Source organism: Quercus lobata, chromosome 10 (genome assembly GCF_001633185.2).
Source record: "Quercus lobata isolate SW786 chromosome 10, ValleyOak3.0 Primary Assembly, whole genome shotgun sequence".
Classification (NCBI taxonomy): domain Eukaryota; kingdom Viridiplantae; phylum Streptophyta; class Magnoliopsida; order Fagales; family Fagaceae; genus Quercus; species Quercus lobata.
This window is the reverse complement of record NC_044913.1, coordinates 64,932,654-64,955,548: the sequence shown is the minus strand read 5'-3', so window position 1 is coordinate 64,955,548 and position 22,895 is coordinate 64,932,654. Positions and strand designations below refer to the sequence as shown.

Sequence of the window (22,895 nt, the reverse complement as noted above, 5' to 3'; positions counted from 1 at the left end):
AAAAACCAAAACCATCTTTAACCAATTTCCATTGATCTGCAAAACGATGTGACACTATAAAATCTTTAACCAAACCAAAAAGACCTAGATAAAAAGAAAACCCAAAATTTAATTGGATTGGTAATATTGGGCATCAAATTGTTAGACATCTCATGGTTTGAAGTTGACTATTTCGTCTATCGCATGGCGAAATTACAATGGGATACTTCTTTGATATCTTACACCAGGGAGGAGATAGGTCCGAACTGCTGGCTAATATTTTTTTAACACCAACTTCACTATCCCATTAATACTAATAGCATCAAGAATTGTTTTAAATTATCAATGTTTGAGTTTGAATTTGAGTTTAAGTTGGACTTGTTAGAGAGATAGAGTTTTATTCCTTGTTAAATTTAAACTAAACAAAAATAATTTTATTTAAATATAATGATAATTTTATTTAAATGTTGTGCTGAAGTGGAAAATTGTGAGAGTTTCAGATGTTTTAGTTTTATATGTAGATATATATAAGTTTGGACTAAATAAAAATAATTTTATTTAAATATTATGCTGACATGAAAAATTGTGAGAGTTTTAAAAGTTTCGATTTTATATATAGATATATAGATTATTTGGTGAAGCTAGAGCTACAATAGTACCTTTTTATATACATCAGATTCTATTGTATTAAACTTGAAATTTATTTTTTATTTCAGTCATTATAAATATATTACAGATAGTATTTATTTTATTTGTAAATATTGTTTTATTAGAAATGTATATTAGAAAATATGCATCTGGATATGAAAAATTAAAAAATGAAGAAAAAAAGAAAAATTAATTAAGTCTCAAAAAAGATCAACGAATAAATTTGTTATTAGTAATAAACAAAATACAACACAAAATTTAGATGAAAATATCACAAATGAGCAAGAAATTAAATACAAGAATTTATTTGCAATTTAATTAGTTATATTATCGATTGAAAAAAGAAATATTAGAAGAACTTGAATGCAAAATTTTAATTAATCAATTTGCATCTCAAAAGGCAAGAAAAATATATTTTAAATAAAATATATTATTATATAAAAATATTAGATAAATATTAATTTAATTAATACATAAATATAAAAAATGTCACATTTTAGTTGTCGTCTTAGACCCCAAATGTCTGGATTGGGCCTATCAATGAATGAAAGATTTTTTTTTATATATACTACACACTGAGCTAAGTCAGTCCTATTATTCGAGGGAGAGATGAAAAAAAAAATGCTTTGTTTATTGATCCCGACTCAAACGAAGAAGATTATGTGGTTGTTGCAATCTATTCTCTATATAAAATTATGATGTCAGAAATAGTACCACCAGTGAGTCACACGTTCCTCGCACGATCGCCAACGGCACCTGCACAACCAAAGGGAATAACCTGGCAGAGAGTATCGGTGTGGTACCGGCCAAACACCCTCCGAAGGTCAAGTTAGTACTATTCTAGAGTGCTAGAGAGGATAAATTATGCGTACCTTCTTTTGTGAGGGTGCTTAGGTTTTTATAGTAGTAGATGGTTGATCTCTCTTCCTTGGAGTAGAAGTCTTTTCCTTATAGGAGTCTTCTTGAGCGTATTTTACGGGATTCTTTCCATATAGGAGTCTTTAGGTTCCTTGAAACATGGGGGGCGAGTTATTTTATTTATATATGTAAACACGCAGATCAATCAATCTGTAGACTGACGCCGTCAGCTTAGGTTAACCCCGTCTGCCCAAGCCTATCCCGTCTGCCCAATTCTACCTCCATCACTCTTCAGGATGCCCAGTTTTATGTGTTCTTCCTATATTCCTCCGTTGGCCTTGGAGAAATGCCGTCGGTATAGCTTCATCCCGTCACGCTTGTCCAGCTTGGACCGTCACTCTCGCCTGACTAATTTTATCCTCATCACTTGCCCCCTACTCCATACCTCCGTCAGACTTTATACTGACGGGTTATGGAGTTCGTTTTATAGGGATATCGTTCGCGTGGATCTTATGCATTTAATGCCTTGGACAGGTGGCTTGCTCCTACTGGTTCTGCATTCGACGAGACGTCGCCTCGTCTTCCTTGCCATTTCTTTTATATATAAGCAGCACCTCCCCTCATTTTTCACTATTTCATTCTTGCTGATCTTGTGGAGAGAAAGACCGTCGCCCTTCTTCGTCAGCTTTACTTCCGTCGGCTTATCTGTTGCTGTCTTTTAGAGTCGTCCAGAAGGCCTCCAGGTAAGTTTTCATTTTCTCTTCCCTTCCTTCTTCTTTTCCCTTTTTTATTTTGGCTCATTGGTATGGTCGTCAGCCTAGGTACTTAGCTTAAACCCGTCACTTGTAGGTAGTCAGATGTCAAGTAACGCGTCTTGTGAGGAGTCGTCAGTCCGCGAAGGAGCGGGCTACGACGAAACCTTTGGTTCTGGAGATGAGTCAGACTTCTCCTTTCCGTCAGAGAGAGGGTCGTCAGCCCAATCTCCTGACGACGATAGGAGTTTTGCCGAGGGAGATGAGTATGAGGGAAGAGGGGATGGAAACGACGGGGGTGGAGTGGATGTTGACGGAGAGGATAGTGACGGGGATGAGAGATCCAGTGAAGGAACCTCAGAGGGTCCTGGAGATAGCCGTCCCTTCATCCTTCCTGAGGATTGGGCCATCAACAAATTTTCGCCTGGGATGAGTGGTAAAGTTTTTAGGGAATTACGGGTTCGTTACCAAATCCCAGACCACATCCCCCTCCGTCTCCCTACAGAGGATGAGAGGTGTTACTCCGGGAGGACAGCTGACGTTGGTATGTATGATGCCATGTTTGCTGCGGGTCTGAGGTTACCGTTGACGGCTCTACACCGTCAACTCGCTGACTTCCTTGGAATATCTGTCACCCAGATCGCCCCAAACGCCTGGAGGACTTTTATAGGAGCTGAAATCCTTTGGGGTAGTCTAAGTGGAGGACACCGTCAGCTCACATTAGAAGAATTCTTTTATTGTTATAGGCCTCACCACATCGCCTCGTCTAAGGGGACGTATCATTTTAATGCCCGGGAGAAAGGGCTAAGGCTAGTGTCCGATATGCCAGACTCCAATAGGAACTGGAAGAGTCGATATTTTTTTGTTGAGGGGACGGATTGGGTTTGTCGTCAGGAGGAGTGGGCGACGATGCCCCGTGGTTATTTTGACAATACCTGGGCCTTCGTCAGGGATTCAGGTTAATCCCGTCACCTATGAGGCTTGTGTGTGTTTTTTGAGGCGACGCTAACAATACTTTATTTCTTTCATCTTATACCCGTCTGCGCATAACTGACGAGCAGGAGGGGTTTATCCAACGGATTCTGGAAATTCCTTTGGAAGAACGTAAGTGCAGGGATTTGATCACCCTTGACACCCTTCACTTATACTGTGGGGGTCCAGATCCGTCAGCGGAAGCTCGAAGGTTGGAAGAGTTTGCACGCCGACGTAAGTAAGCTTTTATTTATCCCGTCAGTTTTATTCCTCCGTCATCTGCCCCAACGGTGTTCTTTGTATTGTAGAAATGGACTTTGCGAAGCAAAGGATAAGGGCTGCCGCAGCTCGTCAGAAGGAGGAGAGAAAAAATAAGGAGGCAGCAGGGGAGGCCTCGTCAACTCCAAAGGTCGTCGCCAAGGTGACGAAGAGGAAGCCTGACGGTGATGACAGCCGTCCCTCAAAGAAAGCTGCCGTCACTCCTAGGGACGAACCATTGAAGGAGAAGTCCCTTCCCAAGCCCAGTCATGGTGTGGGCAAGGGGGTGATGACCTCCGCCGGTCCCGTCAGCGAGGGCCCCTGCCGTCTCCTGACTCACAAGGATTATGCCGTCGGGGAGGTTGGGTCCCTGATAAAACCGACGGACATTGAACCTTGTGACCAGGTGGGGACGGAGGAATTAGGGGCGTCAGCCCTTTTTGACCTCACCAGGGTATGTTCACTAAAATTTTGTTTGGAGATGCTTTGCTTTGCTTTGGTATACTTTTCAACTGACGGATATGTTTTCTTAGGCCTTGGTGCGTGTCAAGGCTCTTCAAGATCGTTGTGCGGCGAAGGAGGGGGTCGTCACTCGAGTTCGTAATCATAATACCAACCTGATGAACCAGCAAGGTCAGTACAAGGAGGCCGTCCGTATCCTCAACAAGGAGCTGCAGGAAGTTAAGGAGAAGCTGACGGAAGTCAGTAGTCAGAATGATAAACTCCAGAAAGAGGTGACGGCTCTAGGTGAAAAGCTACAGACGGCGGGGGCTGACGCGATTAAAGATTTCAAAGTGTCGCAGCCCTTCTTTGACTCGTGTGGTGAATATTATGGCACCGGGTTTGAAGATTGCCTTCAGCAAGTTGCGTCGGCCTACCCGGAGTTGGATTTATCCGGGATCACCATGGATGACGGAGACAACAGCTTCCGTCAGCCTACTCCGGGGCGCGACGATAGTGTGGTCTTAGCCCAGCCTGCTGCCAATCCTGCTGCTTCTGATTCTCCTGCCGTGACTGTGGATGTTGAAGACCATCGAACTAACGGCAAGGATGCTGACGTTCCTGCCCCTTAGCTTTTATTTTGTATTTTGGTCATGTATAAAATAGTTGTTTTGGAGAACAATTGTAATTTTAAACAATTTTTAAGTGCTCCCTTTGTTTCCTTCGGGCTTTTGTTTGTGTTCTGCTGTGTTTAATTCCCGTTGCTCTTATATTCCTTTGTCAAAGGTGGCCTTAGACGAAACTTTGGTAATTATTCCCGTCTACTTCAATCGCGTCAGCTATTTTGGACTGTTAGAAGCCCCTGTTAGCATGATGTCGTGCCTAGGCTCCAAGCTTCGTCGGCTTGGTGACCGTTGGTTTACAGCTTTTGCTTTTGGTTTCTGTTTTCAGGTCGTCAATCTCTTAAATCCGTCACTTTGATGACTCGTTATTGTATGCCTTGGTTTGAGGGCTACGTCCATATGACGATTGCTTCATCTAATAGTCGTCAGCTTTTTTAGCCTTTAGCTTTTTCCTACCGTTATTTTTATGATGTTCTTGACATCTTTTTGCCCGTCAGCTTTTTAAGCCTTGGTGTATTTTAACACCTTCATTAGTCCTTAGTTTTTTTTAGGACTTCGTCCACATGATGATTGTTTCATTTTTTGGACCGTCGACTTTTTATATTTTCCGGACCGTCGGCCTTAGCCTTAAATGTCTTTTGACATCTTTTTTGGCCCGTCAGCTTTTTAAGCCTTGGCGTATTTAACACCATTAGTCCTTGGTTTTTTAGGACTCTGTCCGTACGATGATCATTTCATCTATTGGACCGTCGGCTTTTTATATTTTCCGGACCGTCGGCCTTAGCCTTAAATGTCTTTTGACATCTTTTTTGGCCCGTCAGCTTTTTAAGCCTTGGTGTATTTAACACCATTAGTCCTTGGTTTTTTAGGACTCTGTCCGTACGATGATCGTTTCATCTATTGGACCGTCGGCTTTTTATATTTTCCGGACCGTCGACCTTAGCCTTAAATGTCTTTTGACATCTTTTTTGGCCCGTCAGCTTTTTAAGCCTTGGTGTATTTAACACCATTAGTCCTTGGTTTTTTAGGACTCTGTCCGTACGATGATCGTTTCATCTATTGGACCGTCGGCCTTAGCCTTAATGTCTTTGACATCTTTTTGGTCCGTATGTTATGGACTTAGCGGTTTTGGCCGCGAGCTTAATAGATCGTAGAAAAAATACACTTCAGTAATTTCTGAAAAACTCCTCTTATTACCACGCATTCGAATAAAAGTAATTAAAACCAAATCCTGCCCCTTGGGCTAAAAAGAAGAATTGTTGCAAAAAGATTAAAGTAAATGATAGTTCTGAGGAGTGAGACTAAATCTTGCTGGAATGTAAAATAAAATAAGAGAAAATTGAACTTCGTGCTGTCGCTCCTACTGGTAGTATTTTCGTAGGTGCTCGGTGTTCCACGGGTGCGGTAGTTTCTTTTCTTCCAACGTCTCTAGATGGTACGTGCCTTTCCTCTGCCACGACGTGACTCTGTAGGGTCCTTCCCAATTGGGGCCGAGTTTCCCTTGTGTTGGGTCCCTAGCGGCGCCCATGACCTTTCTAAGAACAAGGTCTCCAACCTGGAAGTCCCTGTGTCGAACCCGGGAGTTGTAATGTTTAGCCATACGGTCCTGGTACCGAGCGAGCCTTTGTTCTGCTATTGCCCTGATCTCGTCTATTAGGTCCAGCTGTAGTCGCATAGCCTCGTCATTTTTGTTTTCGTCGTGGTTGTGCACCCTGTAGCTTATGAGCCCCACTTCTGCTGGAATGACCGCTTCGCCTCCATACGTCAGTCGGAATGGTGTTTTTCCTGTGGGTGTCCTTGCTGTCGTCCTGTAAGCCCATAATATGCTTGGCAATTCATCGGGCCATATACCCTTTGCCCCCTCGAGCCGAGTCTTGATAATTTTGAGCAAGGATCGGTTTGTTACTTCGACTTGGCCATTAGCTTGAGGGTGGGCGGGGGAGGAATAGTGGTTCTTTATTCCTAGTTGTGAGCAGAAATCTCGAAAGGGGTCGTTGTCGAATTGCCGTCCGTTGTCTGAGACGAAGACTCTAGGAATGCCAAACCTGCATATGATACATCTCCAAACAAAGCTTCGTACGTTTTTCTCCGTGATTGTGGCCAATGCTTCAGCTTCCACCCATTTTGTGAAATAGTCGATGCCTACCACCAGGAACTTTAGCTGTCGTGCTGCTGTAGGGAAGGGTCCCATAATATCTAAGCCCCACTGTGCGAACGGCCATGGGGCCGTCATTGGGGTCAGCTCTTCGGTTGGTTGCCTAATAATGTTGCTGAACCTTTGGCACTTGTCGCAGGCCCTGACATAGGCTTCGGCGTCCTTCTGCATAGTGGGCCAATAGTACCCTGCTCGCACAAGCTTGTGAACCAACGATCTGGTCCCTGAGTGGTTTCCGCAGATTCCTTCATGCACCTCTCTCATGATGTAGTCTGCCTTTTCCATACCCAGGCATCTTAGATATGGTCGGGAGAAACCTCTTTTGTAAAGGACATCTTTTATCAGGACGAACCTCGCTGCCTGGACCTTAAGTCTCCTTGCGGCTTCCTTTCCGTCTGGTAAGACCCCGTCTCTCAAGTATGAAACTAACGGCGTCGTCCAGCTTCTGTCGGAGCATATTTCCTGCACGTTGCTGAGGTCTATTAGCGGAGAAAGCTGTATGAAGGAGAGTACATTACCAGGGATGACCATTTGTTCTGCTGAGGCGGCTTTCGCTAGGCGATCGGCCCGCTCGTTTTCTTCTCTAGGGATTTGGACAACTTTAGCTTCTAGGTCATCCACTCTCGCCTTTACTTCACCCAGGTACTTCTTCATCTTTTCGCCCTTGCACTCATAGTCTCCATTGATTTGATTAGCGACGACCTGTGAATCGCAGTAGATGACTACCCTTGCGGCTCCTGCCGCTTTGGCGAGGTCGAGCCCCGCTATCAGAGCCTCATACTCTGATTCATTGTTGGTGGCAGGGAAGTCGAGACGGATCATACATTCAATGGTGTCTCCTTCGGGCGATAATAGCACAATGCCGGCCCCTGCGGCTTGTCTGTTGGATGACCCGTCCGTGTATATACTCCATTGAGGGGGCTCTGCTGCCCCCTTGTCTTCATCATGAGTGAACTCAGCTATAAAGTCGGCGACGGCCTGTCCCTTGATGGCGGTCCGTGGGTGGTACTGAATATCAAATTCGCTTAGTTCTATAGCCCATAATGCCAACCGTCCTGCGGCCTCGGGACTGCTCATTGCTCGCCTTAAAGGCTTGTCAGTCAGAACGTTTACCGTATGGGCTTGGAAGTACGGTTTGAGCTTGCGGGCTACCGTAACCAATGCAAAGGCAAGTTTCTCCATGGGCGGGTACCTTTCTTCTGCCCCATGAAGCGCTCGGCTTGCGTAGTACATGGGCTTTTGCACTTTCTCTTCTTCTCTGATCAAGGCAGCGCTAACTGCCGCGGAGGAGACGGCTAGATAGAGAAAAAGCTCTTCTCCTGGCTGCGACGGGCTTAGTAACGGTGGGGAGGAAAGGTAAACCTTCAGTTCTTCGAACGCTTGCTGGCATTCGTCAGTCCACTCGAAGGATTTCTTCAATGTCCGGAAGAAGGGTAAACACTTGTCCGTGACCCTTGACACGAACCTGTTTAGTGCCGCTATCTTTCCGTTGAGGCTTTGTACCTCCTTCACATTTCTTGGTGGTGCCATATCCAGGATGGCCTGGATCTTGTCTGGATTTGCTTCAATGCCCCTCTGAGACACCATGAATCCTAAGAATTTTCCTGCCGTTACTCCAAAGGCACACTTTCCTGGATTGAGCTTCATATTATAGAAGCGAAGTGTGTCGAATGTTTCTTTGAGATCTCCTAGATGATCTTCCTCCCTTCGGCTCTTCACCAACATGTCGTCCACATAGACTTGGACATTCCTCCCAATCTGCTGCGCGAACATTTTGTTCATGAGTCTCTGGTACGTTGCGCCTGCGTTCTTTAGGCCGAAGGGCATCACCTTGTAACAGAAGAGGCCTTGGCTGGTTACGAACGACGTTTTCTCTTGGTCGGCTTCATGCATTCGGATTTGGTTGTACCCCGAGAAGGCGTCCATGAAGCTCAGCAGCTGGTGTTGAGCCGTGGAGTCTACTAGGATATCGACCCTCGGGAGGGGGTAGCTATCCTTGGGGCAGGCTTTATTGAGATCGGTGAAGTCTACGCACATCCGCCATTTCCCGCTCGCCTTCTTGACCATCACCACATTTGCTAACCAGTCGGGATAGTATACTTCTCTAATAAAACTTGCTTCCCGTAACTTTCTGACTTCTTCTGCTATGGCTCGGTCTCACTCGGGGGCAAACACTCTCTTCTTCTGTCTGATAGGTGGAAAGGCGGGCAACACGTTCAACCTATGCACCATGACTGAAGGATCTATTCCTGGCATATCTTCATGACCCCACGTGAATACGTCCCGATTGCGTCTGAGGAAGGTTATGAGCTCCTGACGGATCGTGGTGTTAGCGATCGTTCCAATTTTGGTCGTTCGACTAGGATTGGAACTGTCAAGGGGTATCTCTTCCAACTTCTCGACCGGCTCTGTTACCGTCCGGTACTCTTCTATGCTTAAAGCCTGGACCTGATCCTCCATTTCCATCATGGCTATGTAGCATTCGCGTGCGGCCATCTGACTCCTGCGCAGTTCGCCTACTCCGTAATCAGTTGGGAACTTTATCATCAGGTGGTAGGTGGAAGTTACCGCCTTCCATGAGTTGAGCGTGGGTCGCCCGAGGATAGCGTTGTAGGTTGATGAGCAATTGACCACCAAGAACGTCACGTCCCTGGCTATCTGTTGAGGGTAATCGCCTATGATGACGGATAATGTGACTGCGCCCAATGGGAATACTCGGCTCCCGCCGAAGCCAACAAGCGGGGCGTTCGTTGGGATCAATCGTTCTCTGTCGATCCTCATCTGCTGGAACGCCGTGTAGTACAAAATATCTGCTGAACTGCCATTGTCGACCAGCACCCGGTGCATGTTGTAGTCTCCCACACGCAGGCTGACGACGAGCGCATCGTCATGTGGATGGTGAAGGCGTCGAGCGTCTTCTTCTGAGAATCTGATTACGGGACCTTCTCTCCGCGCTATCTTCGGCACGACTCCTGTCAGCTGAACATTCTGTACCATCCGAAGATAGGTCTTGCAGGCTTTTTTGGACGACCCGGCGGCGGCCGTTCCTCCTATGATCATCCTTATGTCTCCAATCGGAGGCCTTGGTCGCTCATTGTCCCGGCGGGGGTGTTGGTCTTGTGCGGGGGAATCCGCTTTCTCCTTGCTGACGAACTTCTGCAGCTTTCCTTGTCGGATAAGGGCTTCGATTTGTTGCTTCAAGTCGTAGCAATTGGCCGTGTCGTGACCATGGTCACGGTGGAAGCGGCAATATTTCTCTCTGGATCTTTTGTTGGGATCACTCTTCAGTTTTCCCGGAAACGTCGGGGCCCCTTCGTCCTTAATCTGCATTAGGACTTGGTCTATCGGAGCGGTTAGCGGGGTGAAACTTGTGAACCTTCCGCTGATGGGTTTTGGACGTCTCTCTTCTCTTCGGTCTCCCATCCTGCCTTTCTTCCGCCCCTGGTCCTGTCGGGGTTCTTCTTGTCTCTCTCTTTTCTTGGGTCTATCTTCTCGGGCTAATAGCGCGTCTTCAGCGTTCATGTACTTGGTGGCCCTGTAAAGTACCTCCGACATGGTCTTTAGGTCGTTTTTGTATAGGGAGAACAAAAATTTGCCTCCCTTGAGCCCATTTGTGAATGCTGCTACCAGTATCTTGTCGTCGGCTTCGTCAATCGAGAGGGCTTCCTTGTTGAAGCGTGATATGTAGGCTCTTAACGTCTCCTCCTCTCGCTGCTTGATATTCATTAAACAGGCGGTGGACTTCTTATAGCGATGTCCGCCAATAAAATGCGTGGTGAATTGAGCGCTTAGCTCCTTGAAGGTGCTGATTGAGTTGGGTGCTAGCCGGCTAAACCAAATCCGCGTTGCGCCCTTTAGGGTTGTAGGAAAGGCCCTGCACATGATTGCGTCTGCCACTCCCTGAAGGTGCATCAGGGTCTTGAAGGTCTCTAGGTGATCTACAGGGTCCTTGACTCCGTCGTAAATATCCATATTTGGCATGCGGAACTTACTCGGCAGGGGGAAGGAGTTGATGGTTGTCGTAAATGGCGAGTCAGTCCAGTTGACAAGGTCGTCAAGATCACTGGATACTCGCCCCTTGAGAGCGTTCATCATCACTTCCATCTGTTCCTTTATCACCTGCATCTCCGCGCTGACGGGTGGTGGAGCTGTATCTGTCAGGGAAGGGATGTTAGTGTCCCGTCGCATTGGTCTGCTCGGGGCGTTGCTCTCCTGTGGTCCTTCGTGAGTCCTCCTTTCAGCGCTGGTTCCTTCTTGATCCGCTCCTTCGTTATTGACCGCCACATTTTTCTGGCGCAGCTGCTCTTCTAGGTCGTGGTTTTGCTTGGTGAGGCGCTCCACGGCTGCGGCGAGTGTCCTGACCTGTCGCTCAAGAGCAGTCATAGGGGTTTCTTCTTCTTGAACGTCGTTGATGGTCGCCATTGAACGAGTGAGTACCATGTAACTCTTGTGTGTAGGAAGCGAGAATGTGCTACAACGTTCCCACAGACGGCGCCAACTGATGATGTCAGAAATAGTACCACCAGTGAGTCACACGTTCCTCGCACGATCGCCAACGGCACCTGCACAACCAAAGGGAATAACCTGGCAGAGAGTACCGGTGTGGTACCGGCCAAACACCCTCCGAAGGTCAAGTTAGTACTATTCTTACTACTCTAGAGTGCTAGAGAGGATAAATTATGCGTACCTTCTTTTGTGAGGGTGCTTGGGTTTTTATAGTAGTAGATGGTTGACCTCTCTTCCTTGGAGTAGAAGTCTTTTCCTTATAGGAGTCTTCTTGAGCGTATTTTACGGGATTCTTTCCATATAGGAGTCTTTAGGTTCCTTGAAACGTGGGGGGCGAGTTATTTTATTTATATATGTAAACACGCAGATCAATCAATCTGTAGACTGACGCCGTCAGCTTAGGTTAACCCCGTCTGCCCAAGCCTATCCCGTCTGCCCAATTCTACCTCCATCACTCTTCAGGATGCCCAGTTTTATGTGTTCTTCCTATATTCCTCCATTGGCCTTGGAGAAATGCCGTCGGTATAGCTTCATCCCGTCACGCTTGTCCAGCTTGGACCGTCACTCTCGCCTGACTAATTTTATCCTCATCATAAAAGATTGGCCTTTATTAAAGCAGGTGATAAATCTTGGCGTCACGGAAAGAGTCATAATGTAGAGATGAGGGGAGGAATTTCACTACCCAACTCGATTTCCGATATTACGTTTTATGAAGGGCTAATCTATGTTGTCACTCATCGGGGCTTAATTCTTTGCTTCAATGCTAAAGATGGTTATTGCAGAAGAAGAAGCAAGGTAAAGATAGTTGCACCAAAGATGGATCCTCCAACATATTCTAAACGGGCATACGCATATCTTGTGGAATCATCAAATGGGGGAGAACTCTTCTATGTAATTCAGCAAAAAAAAAAAAAGAACTCTTCTATGTCCAAAGGAATTTAGATCATACATTGCAACATACTACCCATTTCAAGGTCTACAAGTTACGATTGGATGAGCAAAGTGGTGAGGTGATGGACCGTATCGAGGTAAAAAGTTTGGGTGATGACACATTCTTTGTAGCTGTAGGTACCAATTATTCCATGTCTGTCTCTGTCTCAGCTGCTGAAAAATTCTCAGGCTGCCAACCAAATTCCATCTCACACATGACCATTTTGACACTGGTGTATTCAGTGAGTCTTTGTAAAATATTTTTCTCACTTAAAAAAAAAAAATCTATAAAATTAATAAAAATATTTCCTAGATTTTTTATGTGAGAATTTTAAAAAATAAAATCTTTTTTCATTAGTTAATTGTATACTTAACTGCAATTTTTTAAACAAAATTAGACACACACACACACACACACACAAAAAACCCTGAATTGAATAAATTTAACAAAATTGGACAAAAAAGGTAAATTGAATAAATATGAAACTTAAAAGACTCAATTGAACAAAAGTAAAGTTAAAGGATTGAAATGAATTTCAATCAAACTCAAAGTTTAAAATTTACATTTTAGCCTAAAATTTAACTCAAATAACAGGAAAATTATGTTGAACAACAACAAATGAACAAAATACTCAACAATAAATCACATTCAAAAACAAAAAATAAAAACCCCTAAATCTCTATCCATTCAAATTTGTAACTCATTCAACCCATATTATAAAAATAATCTCCGATTTGATTTTTATTAAAAACGATATCAGAAGAAATAACAATGCGGCTTTACCCTCTGGCTACCTTTCTCTCTCGCTTTCAAACTCTCTGGCTGCCTTTCTCCCCTACCTTCTCTATTTTGAAAGAATATTTAAAGTCATTTCAATCCAAAACATGGAAACAACATAACAATCACTACTCTCTAGTTTTATGGATGTCAACGATTAGAACCATGTGATTTGGATTTATTTTTTTAAAATGTCATTACGTAATGGACAAAGATTAGCTATAAACTTGATTGAAGCCACTCAATATGTTTTTGACCACATAAATTAGTACTCCAAAAGTAGTGAGGACTGAGGACCATCATCGCTTGATTATGGAAGAACCTAATTTTTCCTTTGGCAATTGACAATTCCTATTAAGACGCAATGCTATTGGTAACCCACACAAGGCAGATAGAAGAGCCTCCATCCATTTTGGGACGTTATACAAATGCTATTGTAATTAAATTAATAAGTTTCATTTGGAAGCTGCCACCACAAGTGAGTAGTCAAATGCACATCATAAATCTACACATCAAGTTCCACCAAAGTACATATGAAACAACACATTTTTATCATATAAGACAGTCTATGACGGAAAGAGAAAACAATCACAAGTCCAATGCCACTTCTGTGACTGGCGAACTTTTAACACTCTTTTTTGATTAAGTGACAGGCAACTTCAACGCTCTCGAAGGAGGTTGGAACAAAGCAGAACTGTCAAGTGTTCCTCAATCCTCACTCCTCTGCAGCACTGGCAGCACTTAAATCCACGCTGAGGTCAAGAACCTGCTCAAAAAACATCAGGTCAAACATTGCCAGGGTAGTACATGCAGTTCCAGCGATTTAGAGAAACAAGCACTTTTTATCTGTAATCATTTTTTGAAATAATAATTTTTAATTTCCACCGGAATGATTTTTACAACCAATTTTCTAGAATCCTTTATATTATAGGTAAGAGATGTATCATATTGGACAGTATGGTGCAGACTACGTATTTTGGCCTGATTGGAACCAAGGTAGCCTTCCATGATTATTCCTTAGAGCAAGTAAATCTAACCTTGATCATGTATCATTTCTAGTAGTTCAATATGAAGCTTTACATTGACATTGTAATTAAAAGTTGTCATTGTCTTGGTCCTTTGTTGACGTAAAGGTGCTCCCTTTTTATGGTAAACATGTGTGTAGTAGCATCATGAATTATTAAAATAAAAGATAATTATTGAGCATTTCCTTGAAATAATTTGGACATGGCAGGATGACTTATAAAAGGAGAAGAACCAGTTGCTTGGCAAGATTAAAAAAAAATTCATTACCTTCCCAGTTATCATGGTATACATGTTGAGTACGTCCAAGACAGTTGACTCGAAGTGTGTTGTTGCATCATAACTCTGCAAACATGATGATCAGACTTGTTCAGCTTGCATCAGTTAGTAAAAGCGACAATGTAAAATTGTGGAGATCAACTTACTGTTGATATAAAGCAATTGTCCAAGGTCGGTTCATTGACTGGTTCGTATCTGTCATAAATATCAAAGAATATCTCATCGACAGGCCCTAGAAGGTCAATTCCTGCCTTAAGTTCAGTCTCAGGATGATCAGTCTCCGCCTCTGTTGAAACAAATGCAATAAATTTTCCCTTTGGAGCAACGTTGTGAGAATAAGAGCAACAGAAAAGATACCTGCTCAACCATAGAAGGATGACAAAATCAAGCTCCCAAGAAAACATAAGAGAAGAAAAGGAGCACCAGAATAAATAACTAATGACAAGCTATTGCTCTGATGGCATCTGGGAGTCTCCAACATGGTCTTGTTGCAATACCTTTCTTCTTTTCCTTTTTGGTGGTTTAAGGAAAAGTAAAGTGGTAATAGTGCGGTAGTAGGATGAAGTGTGCACAGTACAAATGCTCCTAAAGGCACTCCTTACCAGTAAAATATGGAGAAAAACTAATAAACATCAAATCACCTAGAACAGAGAGACAGAAACATTTTTGCATGTATAATCACACAACAAAACCATAACAATTAGGAGGAATTAGGCACCACATTAATATGAAATTATACAATATTAATTTCACAAAGCACTAACATAGACAAGCTAGTCACAGAATTTTTCCTGCTGAAATTATAGTTGTTAAAACATCCTTAGATAGACAAAGTGGGACAGAACCAGGGATTTTACTGACCACTTAGTGAATAACACCAACAGTGCTCTTATGAGAAAAACCAATTGGGAAAGTGGAGAGGTGTTTCACCATAGTCATCAAAAATGATAACAATGCAGAAAGATCAAGTCCTAGTAGATTTGAAAAATCATCAAGCGTACTTCCTTTTTGTTTATTGGTAAGTTACACACACCCATTGAGTCTTCAACCTACAACCTCACCCTCCACCTAGCAATTATAAGGGAAGGAGGTGCCAGCAGCCAACTGCTAGAGCTCATTGGCAAATCATCAAACACACTTTCTATCCTTGTTCACTATTTCCATTTAAGTAATGAATAGATTGTAAAAGATGGAGAGTGAAAGGATGGCTTGGGTCCAGCAAGCTCCAATGAGTTATCATAGTTGAAAGAGATGCAAGGGCTTAGCCGGTCATACAAAGGGTAAATTGCCAGAGATAAGTCAAGGATGTTATCAGAAAATATGTCAATGCTGTTCACAAATGCCGAGGCCAGTAGAGATGTGCGTGTGTGTTTGTGTGTGTGAGTGTTTATCATGCATGTATATATGTAATTATGTACGCAAATATATTAATAGATTAAAAGGTAGGTTTGGTCCCATCCTAAACAAAGGGGTTGAGTTCGATATGATTGTTGACTACATGGAAAAAAGTGAGTAAATGGTAATTATATACCAGGCTCATTGATGACCCAATCCAAACCTGCAATTTCCCACTAGCAATGAATCATAATACTGTCTGATTGATTGGAATGTGGTAAGTACTAAGTTCCCCTACTAAAAGTGGTGGGTTGCATGTTTGAAAGAAAACTACTCCTAATCAAAATTATTTTCACTCTCCTAGCTTTTGTTTCCCCCAAATCCCAGTAAAAAGGTGGACTTCATCTCTGCTTTGCATCGGCTTCTAAGCTCAACTTTTAGCTTTTATGTACAACTTTTTAAAACCTCATTTTTTCCCACTTTTTCTCTCTTTTCAAGGTACAAGTATATTTTAGCACACTTTCAGCAAAAAGCTAGATAAGCTATTCCCAATCGAAAACTTCATCACCCAGATCAGTGATGGATACCCAGTTCTATTTATCAGATTTGTGCTACATATGCATTCCTATATAGCAAAAACCTAGCAGATATGAAAGGATTAAAACAGAAACGCAGTATTGGAACTCACATGTCGGACTTGCGACCCAACTGTTTCTGTGGCAGGATAACCTGCACTGAATGAGACTCATTGGTGTTTGGGATTGGGTGGCTCATTATGGCAATTGCCCTTGCAACCCTACCAACCTTCCTAACCTGTTGAAATGCAAAGAGATTTCTGTTAAGGCATGGAAAATTCAATGTCTTCTGTATTAAAAGACAAATTTTAGGTTCCATTATAGAAATCTTTTCCAGAATTCACCATTTACCTCAGAGAAGTTCAAAAAAGGAAAGAAAATGAAGGGGTGGGAGTACTAAGATTATTACCTTGTTGGGCAAGTATGAAGGATCACAGACAACTTTTTTGCACCTAGCAGTTTCCCCTTCTGATGTGACACCAAGAACTTGACCTACCTCATTGAACTCCACCTGGCATTCAAAGTCCAATCAAATTCAGCATCTAACCCACAATCTCATATACACCAGAATATGGCAAGTGCAGCTACAAAGTGTCAATACAAGATATGAAGCACATGTACCTTACACTCAGGTTTGTTCAACATATATGTCCCACCATAAACAGCACTAAGTCGTGCAAATGCCTGAGGGACAAATCAAATTGACATCAATTGACTAACCAAAACCAAAATTTTTTTTTTTTTTGGGAGGGGGGCTGGGTGTTAGAATGAGACCTGGGGGAGCTCTCCCAATCCATACAAAGGATAAATGTATGGTGATCCTCCTTGAAAACGTGCAAGAGACTCCGCATAAAGCTATGACATGGTTTACAGAAACCAAAAAATAATGAGTGCAATACAAAGCTGTTGAGACTCTCAAAGACAATAATCCAGATTTAAAAATAAATATAAAAACAAAACAAATAGAAAGGAGCTAAATAAACCCCAGGCAGTTTTCACCTTCATTCTCTTTACGGTATCTAGTGCAGGTTCATCAAGGTAGCGATCATCTCTATGAAGTGCTAATGCATGACCGATAAAGTCCACAGTGTTGTCATCCAGACCATATTTTCTGTGAAAATTTCAACAGTATAATAAGTAAATGGGCTATTGGTGCTCACTAGGTTCAGTAGATGAGTACCATCAACAACGCCATCATTTGAGATCACCTTTCCTTTCTTTGAAGAGATTAAATAAATAAAAGAAAGCATGTAAACAGCGGGAAACAAGAAATTAAATTTAGGCTAAAGCACACTTTCGATCCCTAACATATAGCACATAATTCAATTCTATCACTAAATTTCAAAAGATCCAAGTTCACCAAAACTGATGACCATGCCATCACAATAATTAATGGTGTGGCTCATTTCAACGTTTGCCTCATCATCCAAATTTGTAATGACAATATTATAAGTTTTATTGATGAAATGACTACATTGCTCAAAATTAAAAGTTTTAAGTACATTGAAACTTCTTTAGGGACTATCTTGGACTCGACTGTATATTTCAAGGACACAAAGCATGGTTTGGCCTTAAATTTATTAGTTCCACTTAACAACTTCACATTACACATTTATTTGCTTAAATTAAATAATTCTACAAGTTTCAGGTTCAAACTTATGTGTTTAAAAACATAGATGAGCTCTAATTCTTTTGGGCATAAAATTTTACATTTTATAAAGAACTACAAAATGCCAAGCCACAGGAACTAAAACTCAATTATATTCCCCAACTCCAAGGACTTGATTTTTACAACAACATACGGAAACTGCCTAAGCTGTACATTCAAATATAAGAAGACAACATGCAAGACACAGAAACCTGTACAGCGAAGGCAAGAGCAAGAGCTTACGCTATCAGTTCTCTAGTTGTCACTCTAGTCAAGTCCATCCCGTCATGTGTTTTGGGATCGGTCTCATTATAATCTTGAACATAAATGAAGAACTTACGAGCACGGCGCTTTTCAAATATACCCATCAGTGGGGATTTGAGTGCCTCCATGTCAGTTGCTGGAACCTTGTGAACCTATAGCCATAGATTTACTCACCAAATCAAGTTAAGATCAAATAAATATTTAAAAGCTAAGTAAAATGCATTTTCCAACATCTTAAGAAAATTATTATACCTTTCCTTTATTGTAGACAAAGCTGCCATCAACAGCTTTGAAGTACAAATACTTAGTAACATCTGTATGAATGAGGACACGAACAAGAGTGCCATTTGCCATCATAAACTAGCCAATCAAAAATTATTCAATACATTAGAAAACTTGTATGGCCACAGGTGGTGAACAAACTAGTTATAAGAGATAAAGAAAGATGACAAAAGAAACTGAACACAAACCTTTGGTATCATGTCAACATTATAATCCCTACTTGAGCCCAAATGTGCCGGAGGCTTATCATTTCCCCTGAACCTCTTCCAGAGCTGTAAATTAAATAATAATAATAATAATAAGCAGTCAATAAATACTCTTCAAAAAAATAAAGAAGCAATAATAAATTGCAGACTTAAAATGTGACTTCAAAATTTTTCAAATGAGACCTGAATAAGATTAAGTGATGTTGACTCTCCTCCATAATAATCATTCCTATCCATGTGCAGAACCTGATTCAAAAGATATGAATATCAATTACTTTGGTGCATATGACAAAATGATATTTGTCCACTGCTTTAAACCAACAGTATAAAATATAATTTCTACAAAAATATGATCACACAGGCTGTGTGCTAGAAGCAACATTGAAAAAATTAAGTAACAAAGCAAGTACAAAAATCAAGCATATCAGGTAAAGAAATGAAAGAAAAAACACCCGAAGCATTTGCCCAAGCACACAAAGTAAAAAAAAAAAAAAAAAGGTAAAAAAAGTAAAAGCTAAAAGCTTCAACTCATGAATTGATCTTTCAATTCCTTCAAAAGTACGTGCATTCCGTTCCCTCCAAATGAGCCACATAAGACAATGAAGGATTATTCTCCAAAGTACCTTAATTCGGAGTCTATTGAACTTGCCTGACCAATTTGCTATAAGCTCCACTACACTACGCGGCATAACCCAATGAACCCCAAACAGTGTACACACCATATTCCACAACTCTTGAGCTACTTGGCAGTGTAGGAGTAAGTGTTCAACAGTCTCCCCATTCCTCTTGCTGTCTTGCTCATGCAACACCGATCCATCACCACCACTTTTCGCCTTCTTAGATTATCAACTATTAAGATTATCCCCAAAGCCGCTGTCCAAATAAAGAAACTAACCTTTGGAGGCACTTTTGGTTTCCAAAAAGCTTTCCATGGAAAACAAACAGGGTTTGTGGGTCATAAGGCTCTAAAATAAGAACGAACATTGAAAACACCCCTAGGAGAGAGTTTCCAACACATTTTATCCGCCCCACTACTTCTCCAAGATCCTGAACATATGAGGTCCATAAAGGAGGCAACCAATTCTAACTCCTAATCTTGAACCGGTCATGTGAACCTGATATTCCAATGGTAGTTTGCCTCCGAGGATGATAACAATTCAGCCACTGAAGTGTCCTTGTTACTAGCAATATTGTATAATTCTGGGAAGCTACTTTCCAAAGGAAACCCTTGACACCAAGGATCTTGCCAAATTTAATACAAGAACCATCCCCCACCTTAAAGATAATAAAAGAATAAAAGTCTTCCCATCCCTTTCTGATATATTTCCATAGACCAACCCCATAAGGCCCCTAGAGCACCAACTCCCCCACATGCTACCATATTTAGCTTTTATTACCCTTCTCCACAAGGCATTCATTTCCATAGCTCCACAACCATTTCCCCAACAGAGACTTATTAAATAAAAACAAATTATGCACACCCAAACCCCCATAATGAACTGGTACACAAACAGTCTTCCACTTAACCAAATGATACTTACTCTTGTGCAAAGGTACAACAATATACAACTTTATAAGTTCTCAAAGCAGTCCAATAAAATTGATAGTCATTAAGAAGGGATAAGCGATAATGTGGACTATTTGGACTGAACGGAATCGGTGTTCCTTTGAGGATACTGGGAAATCTTTGGCTCAGTTGTTAGATTTATGCCATCGGACCCTCTTTGATTGGTCTCGGTGTTGGGGTCTCTCGGATTGTTCTGCACTTATGGATTTTCTTTTGTCTCTTAGAATAGCTTAGTGACTGTTTGTTACTTTTTGCTTCTTTTTATTCTTTGTTCACTATTTTTCCTGCTATTCCAGTTTCAATAAGATTTTTTTCTTACCTATCAAAAAAAGAAGAAGGGATAAGCAATATTCAGGCTGAAGATTACCTCCCTTCTCCTCTACTCATCTATGGTGAAAAGGAACTGCGGAATTGACAAACTTACCTCACAAACAACAAATAGACTTCCTAGGTAGTCCACCTTTTTTTCACCTTCTTTTCAAGTAAGTAACATCCTAGGTAGCCCACTTTGATGCAAGTTACTGAGTTGACAACCTCAGCACAATTGTATTTTAGCTGCGACACGAGGTTTGTTAATAAACCCATTGCTTGCTAATAGGAAAACTATTACTACTAGAAAAGAAAAATAATAATAAGGGAGCACTCACGGTCCCCAGGTTAAATTTTTAATGTCTGCTTAATTTTGTTTGTTTTTATTGAAATGGGTATCTTGCATTTAACATCAAACCCCAATATTATAATTTGAGTAAATAAAGTTAATAAATTTTTTTGTCAGGCTGTATATTTCAATCTGATTTTAAAAAGCTGGTGTTTAAGCTGGTTACAATTATGGGTTGCAGATAGCTCAGCTGGTAAAATCCCTTGTTGCCAAATGAGGGATGATCTGGGTTCGAATCCCACAAACACCAAAATCTAATTGGTGCCTTTGCCTAATAAAAAAGAGCAACCATCATCTAATCCAAAACAACACTTTCGTTTCAATCGCGTTGGAAAGTAGGAAAGGATCAGACTCAGAAATGACAAAAATCCTTATCATCGACGATTATTGAAAGTGCGATAACAAAAGCCTGAATCATAGAAAGTAGATCCGATATCGATGATCAAAATCAGAAATCCGATTAACCCCCAATTGCGATCTTAATTGAAGAAACCAAGCAATAATATAATAATAAGAAATTAAAGAATTGAGAGAGAGAGAGAGAAAAAGAGAACCTTGAGGCCGTCAACGGAGAGAAGACCGCTAAGAATGCATTCCTTGAGACCAGTACCCAACACTACCACATCATACTCTTCATCCATCGCTACGAGATTCCGATCTCAGATCCAAACACAAACACACGGAGAGAGAAAGAAATGGTTAGGGTTTTGAGTTTAACAGGTCAATGAATGAAGAAGATTTTTTTTATAAATATATATATACTACACACACTGAGCAAAGTTATTCGAGAGAGACATGGAAAAAAAGATGCTTTGTTTGTTGATTGAGGAAAAGCTTTTTATATGTATTATTATTATGGGTTATGGGTCATGGGTATATGGGATGTTTTACTTTTGATACCGTGCCACTGCTAGTTAATTTTAATTCATCATCATGATCTTGATTATTATGCTTATCTTTTTGGTTTTTTAGGGAGTAGGAACACACATTTTTACTATTAATGGCTTCTTAAACATCTTTACCTACCCAAAAGCAAAAAAAAAAAAAAACATCTTTACCTACCCGATTTTTCCTTCCCTTTTCCTCTTTTTTTACTGCTTTATTGTGCTAATGCCTTTCCATTGACTGGACTCTGCCCCAATGGCCCATAAATGTATGAGCAATTAAACCCACACATTTTTGTTTGGAATCCAACATGTACTTCAATCTATGCCCACAAGCCCAACGACCCCTTCCAAATAAAACAAATCTAATAATAACTCAAATTATGCTCTCCTTTTTTTTTCAATCTAAAACATTTATGCCTGGTTTCTCAACAAAAAAAAAAAAAAAACATTTATGCCTTTGATGAAAATAACTCAAATGACGTTTGAAAAAAAAAAAGTCTCAATGAGTCAATGGAAATACTCCAAAAAAAAAAAAAAAAAAAAGTTAGTTTGAAGTTCTATATGGTATATGGAAAAAGAATACAAGAATTCATTTGAAAAGCCTTAGTTTTTACTTGTTTAGTAATGAACCATGGAGGGTGTGTTGTTTTAGGTCTAAAGTGATTAGGGAATGTGAAATCATTAGAAATATGGGCATGTTAAGTTTCTTTTAAAAATAATATATACAGTGAAGCTCAAATATATTGACAAAGCCTGTATATGCTCTTTTCTTTAGCAAGACAAGATACAAGAGTTGTGGTTTGGAAGGCATAAAAGGGATTTTGGCAACCTTTCTTGGGCCTCATGATTAGTATTACAAATACGTTTGAAATGCTTACAAGCCTATAGGCTATAAGAGATCTACAGTGCATAGACTGAGTTATCCAAATGGTCTCACTAACCTACTAAATAAAAATATAGTTGTCATCAATCTATACTCAAAATATTATAAATGGGTTTGGAGAAATTCTCAGACCCATAAGTCCATGAATAACCCATTATATAGCAGCCAAAAATCAAGTATAAATTTTCTTATATTTTATGGGCATAAGGTTGTTCCTGTTAAACCAAAAATCCTCATAAAATGCCACATTGATCTTAATTGTTGATTATATTCTTGATATGTCATATTTAAAAGATCTAGAGGCTGTCATTTCACATAGAGAAACAAGCCAACCCATAACAGACCAACCAAATTATCTTATTCAATGTAAACCCATATTAATTTAATA

General features: G+C 41.1%; 1 protein-coding gene across 1 annotated transcript; it reads right to left on the bottom strand.

Annotated features, from left to right (window-relative positions):
• Positions 1–13,320: 13,320 nt before the first annotated feature.
• LOC115964109 (guanosine nucleotide diphosphate dissociation inhibitor 2) lies at positions 13,321–21,617 on the bottom strand. Its single transcript, XM_031083434.1, has 13 exons — positions 21,292–21,617; positions 18,696–18,758; positions 18,495–18,578; positions 18,277–18,384; positions 18,004–18,176; positions 17,112–17,223; positions 16,887–16,967; positions 16,734–16,796; positions 16,522–16,623; positions 16,226–16,350; positions 14,349–14,559; positions 14,194–14,268; positions 13,321–13,666 (listed from the first exon to the last, which is right to left on the bottom strand). Exons 1-13 carry the CDS (start codon positions 21,376–21,378, stop codon positions 13,616–13,618), a joined length of 1,335 nt encoding a protein of 444 aa, XP_030939294.1. The 5' UTR covers positions 21,379–21,617; the 3' UTR covers positions 13,321–13,615.
• Positions 21,618–22,895: the final 1,278 nt, after the last annotated feature.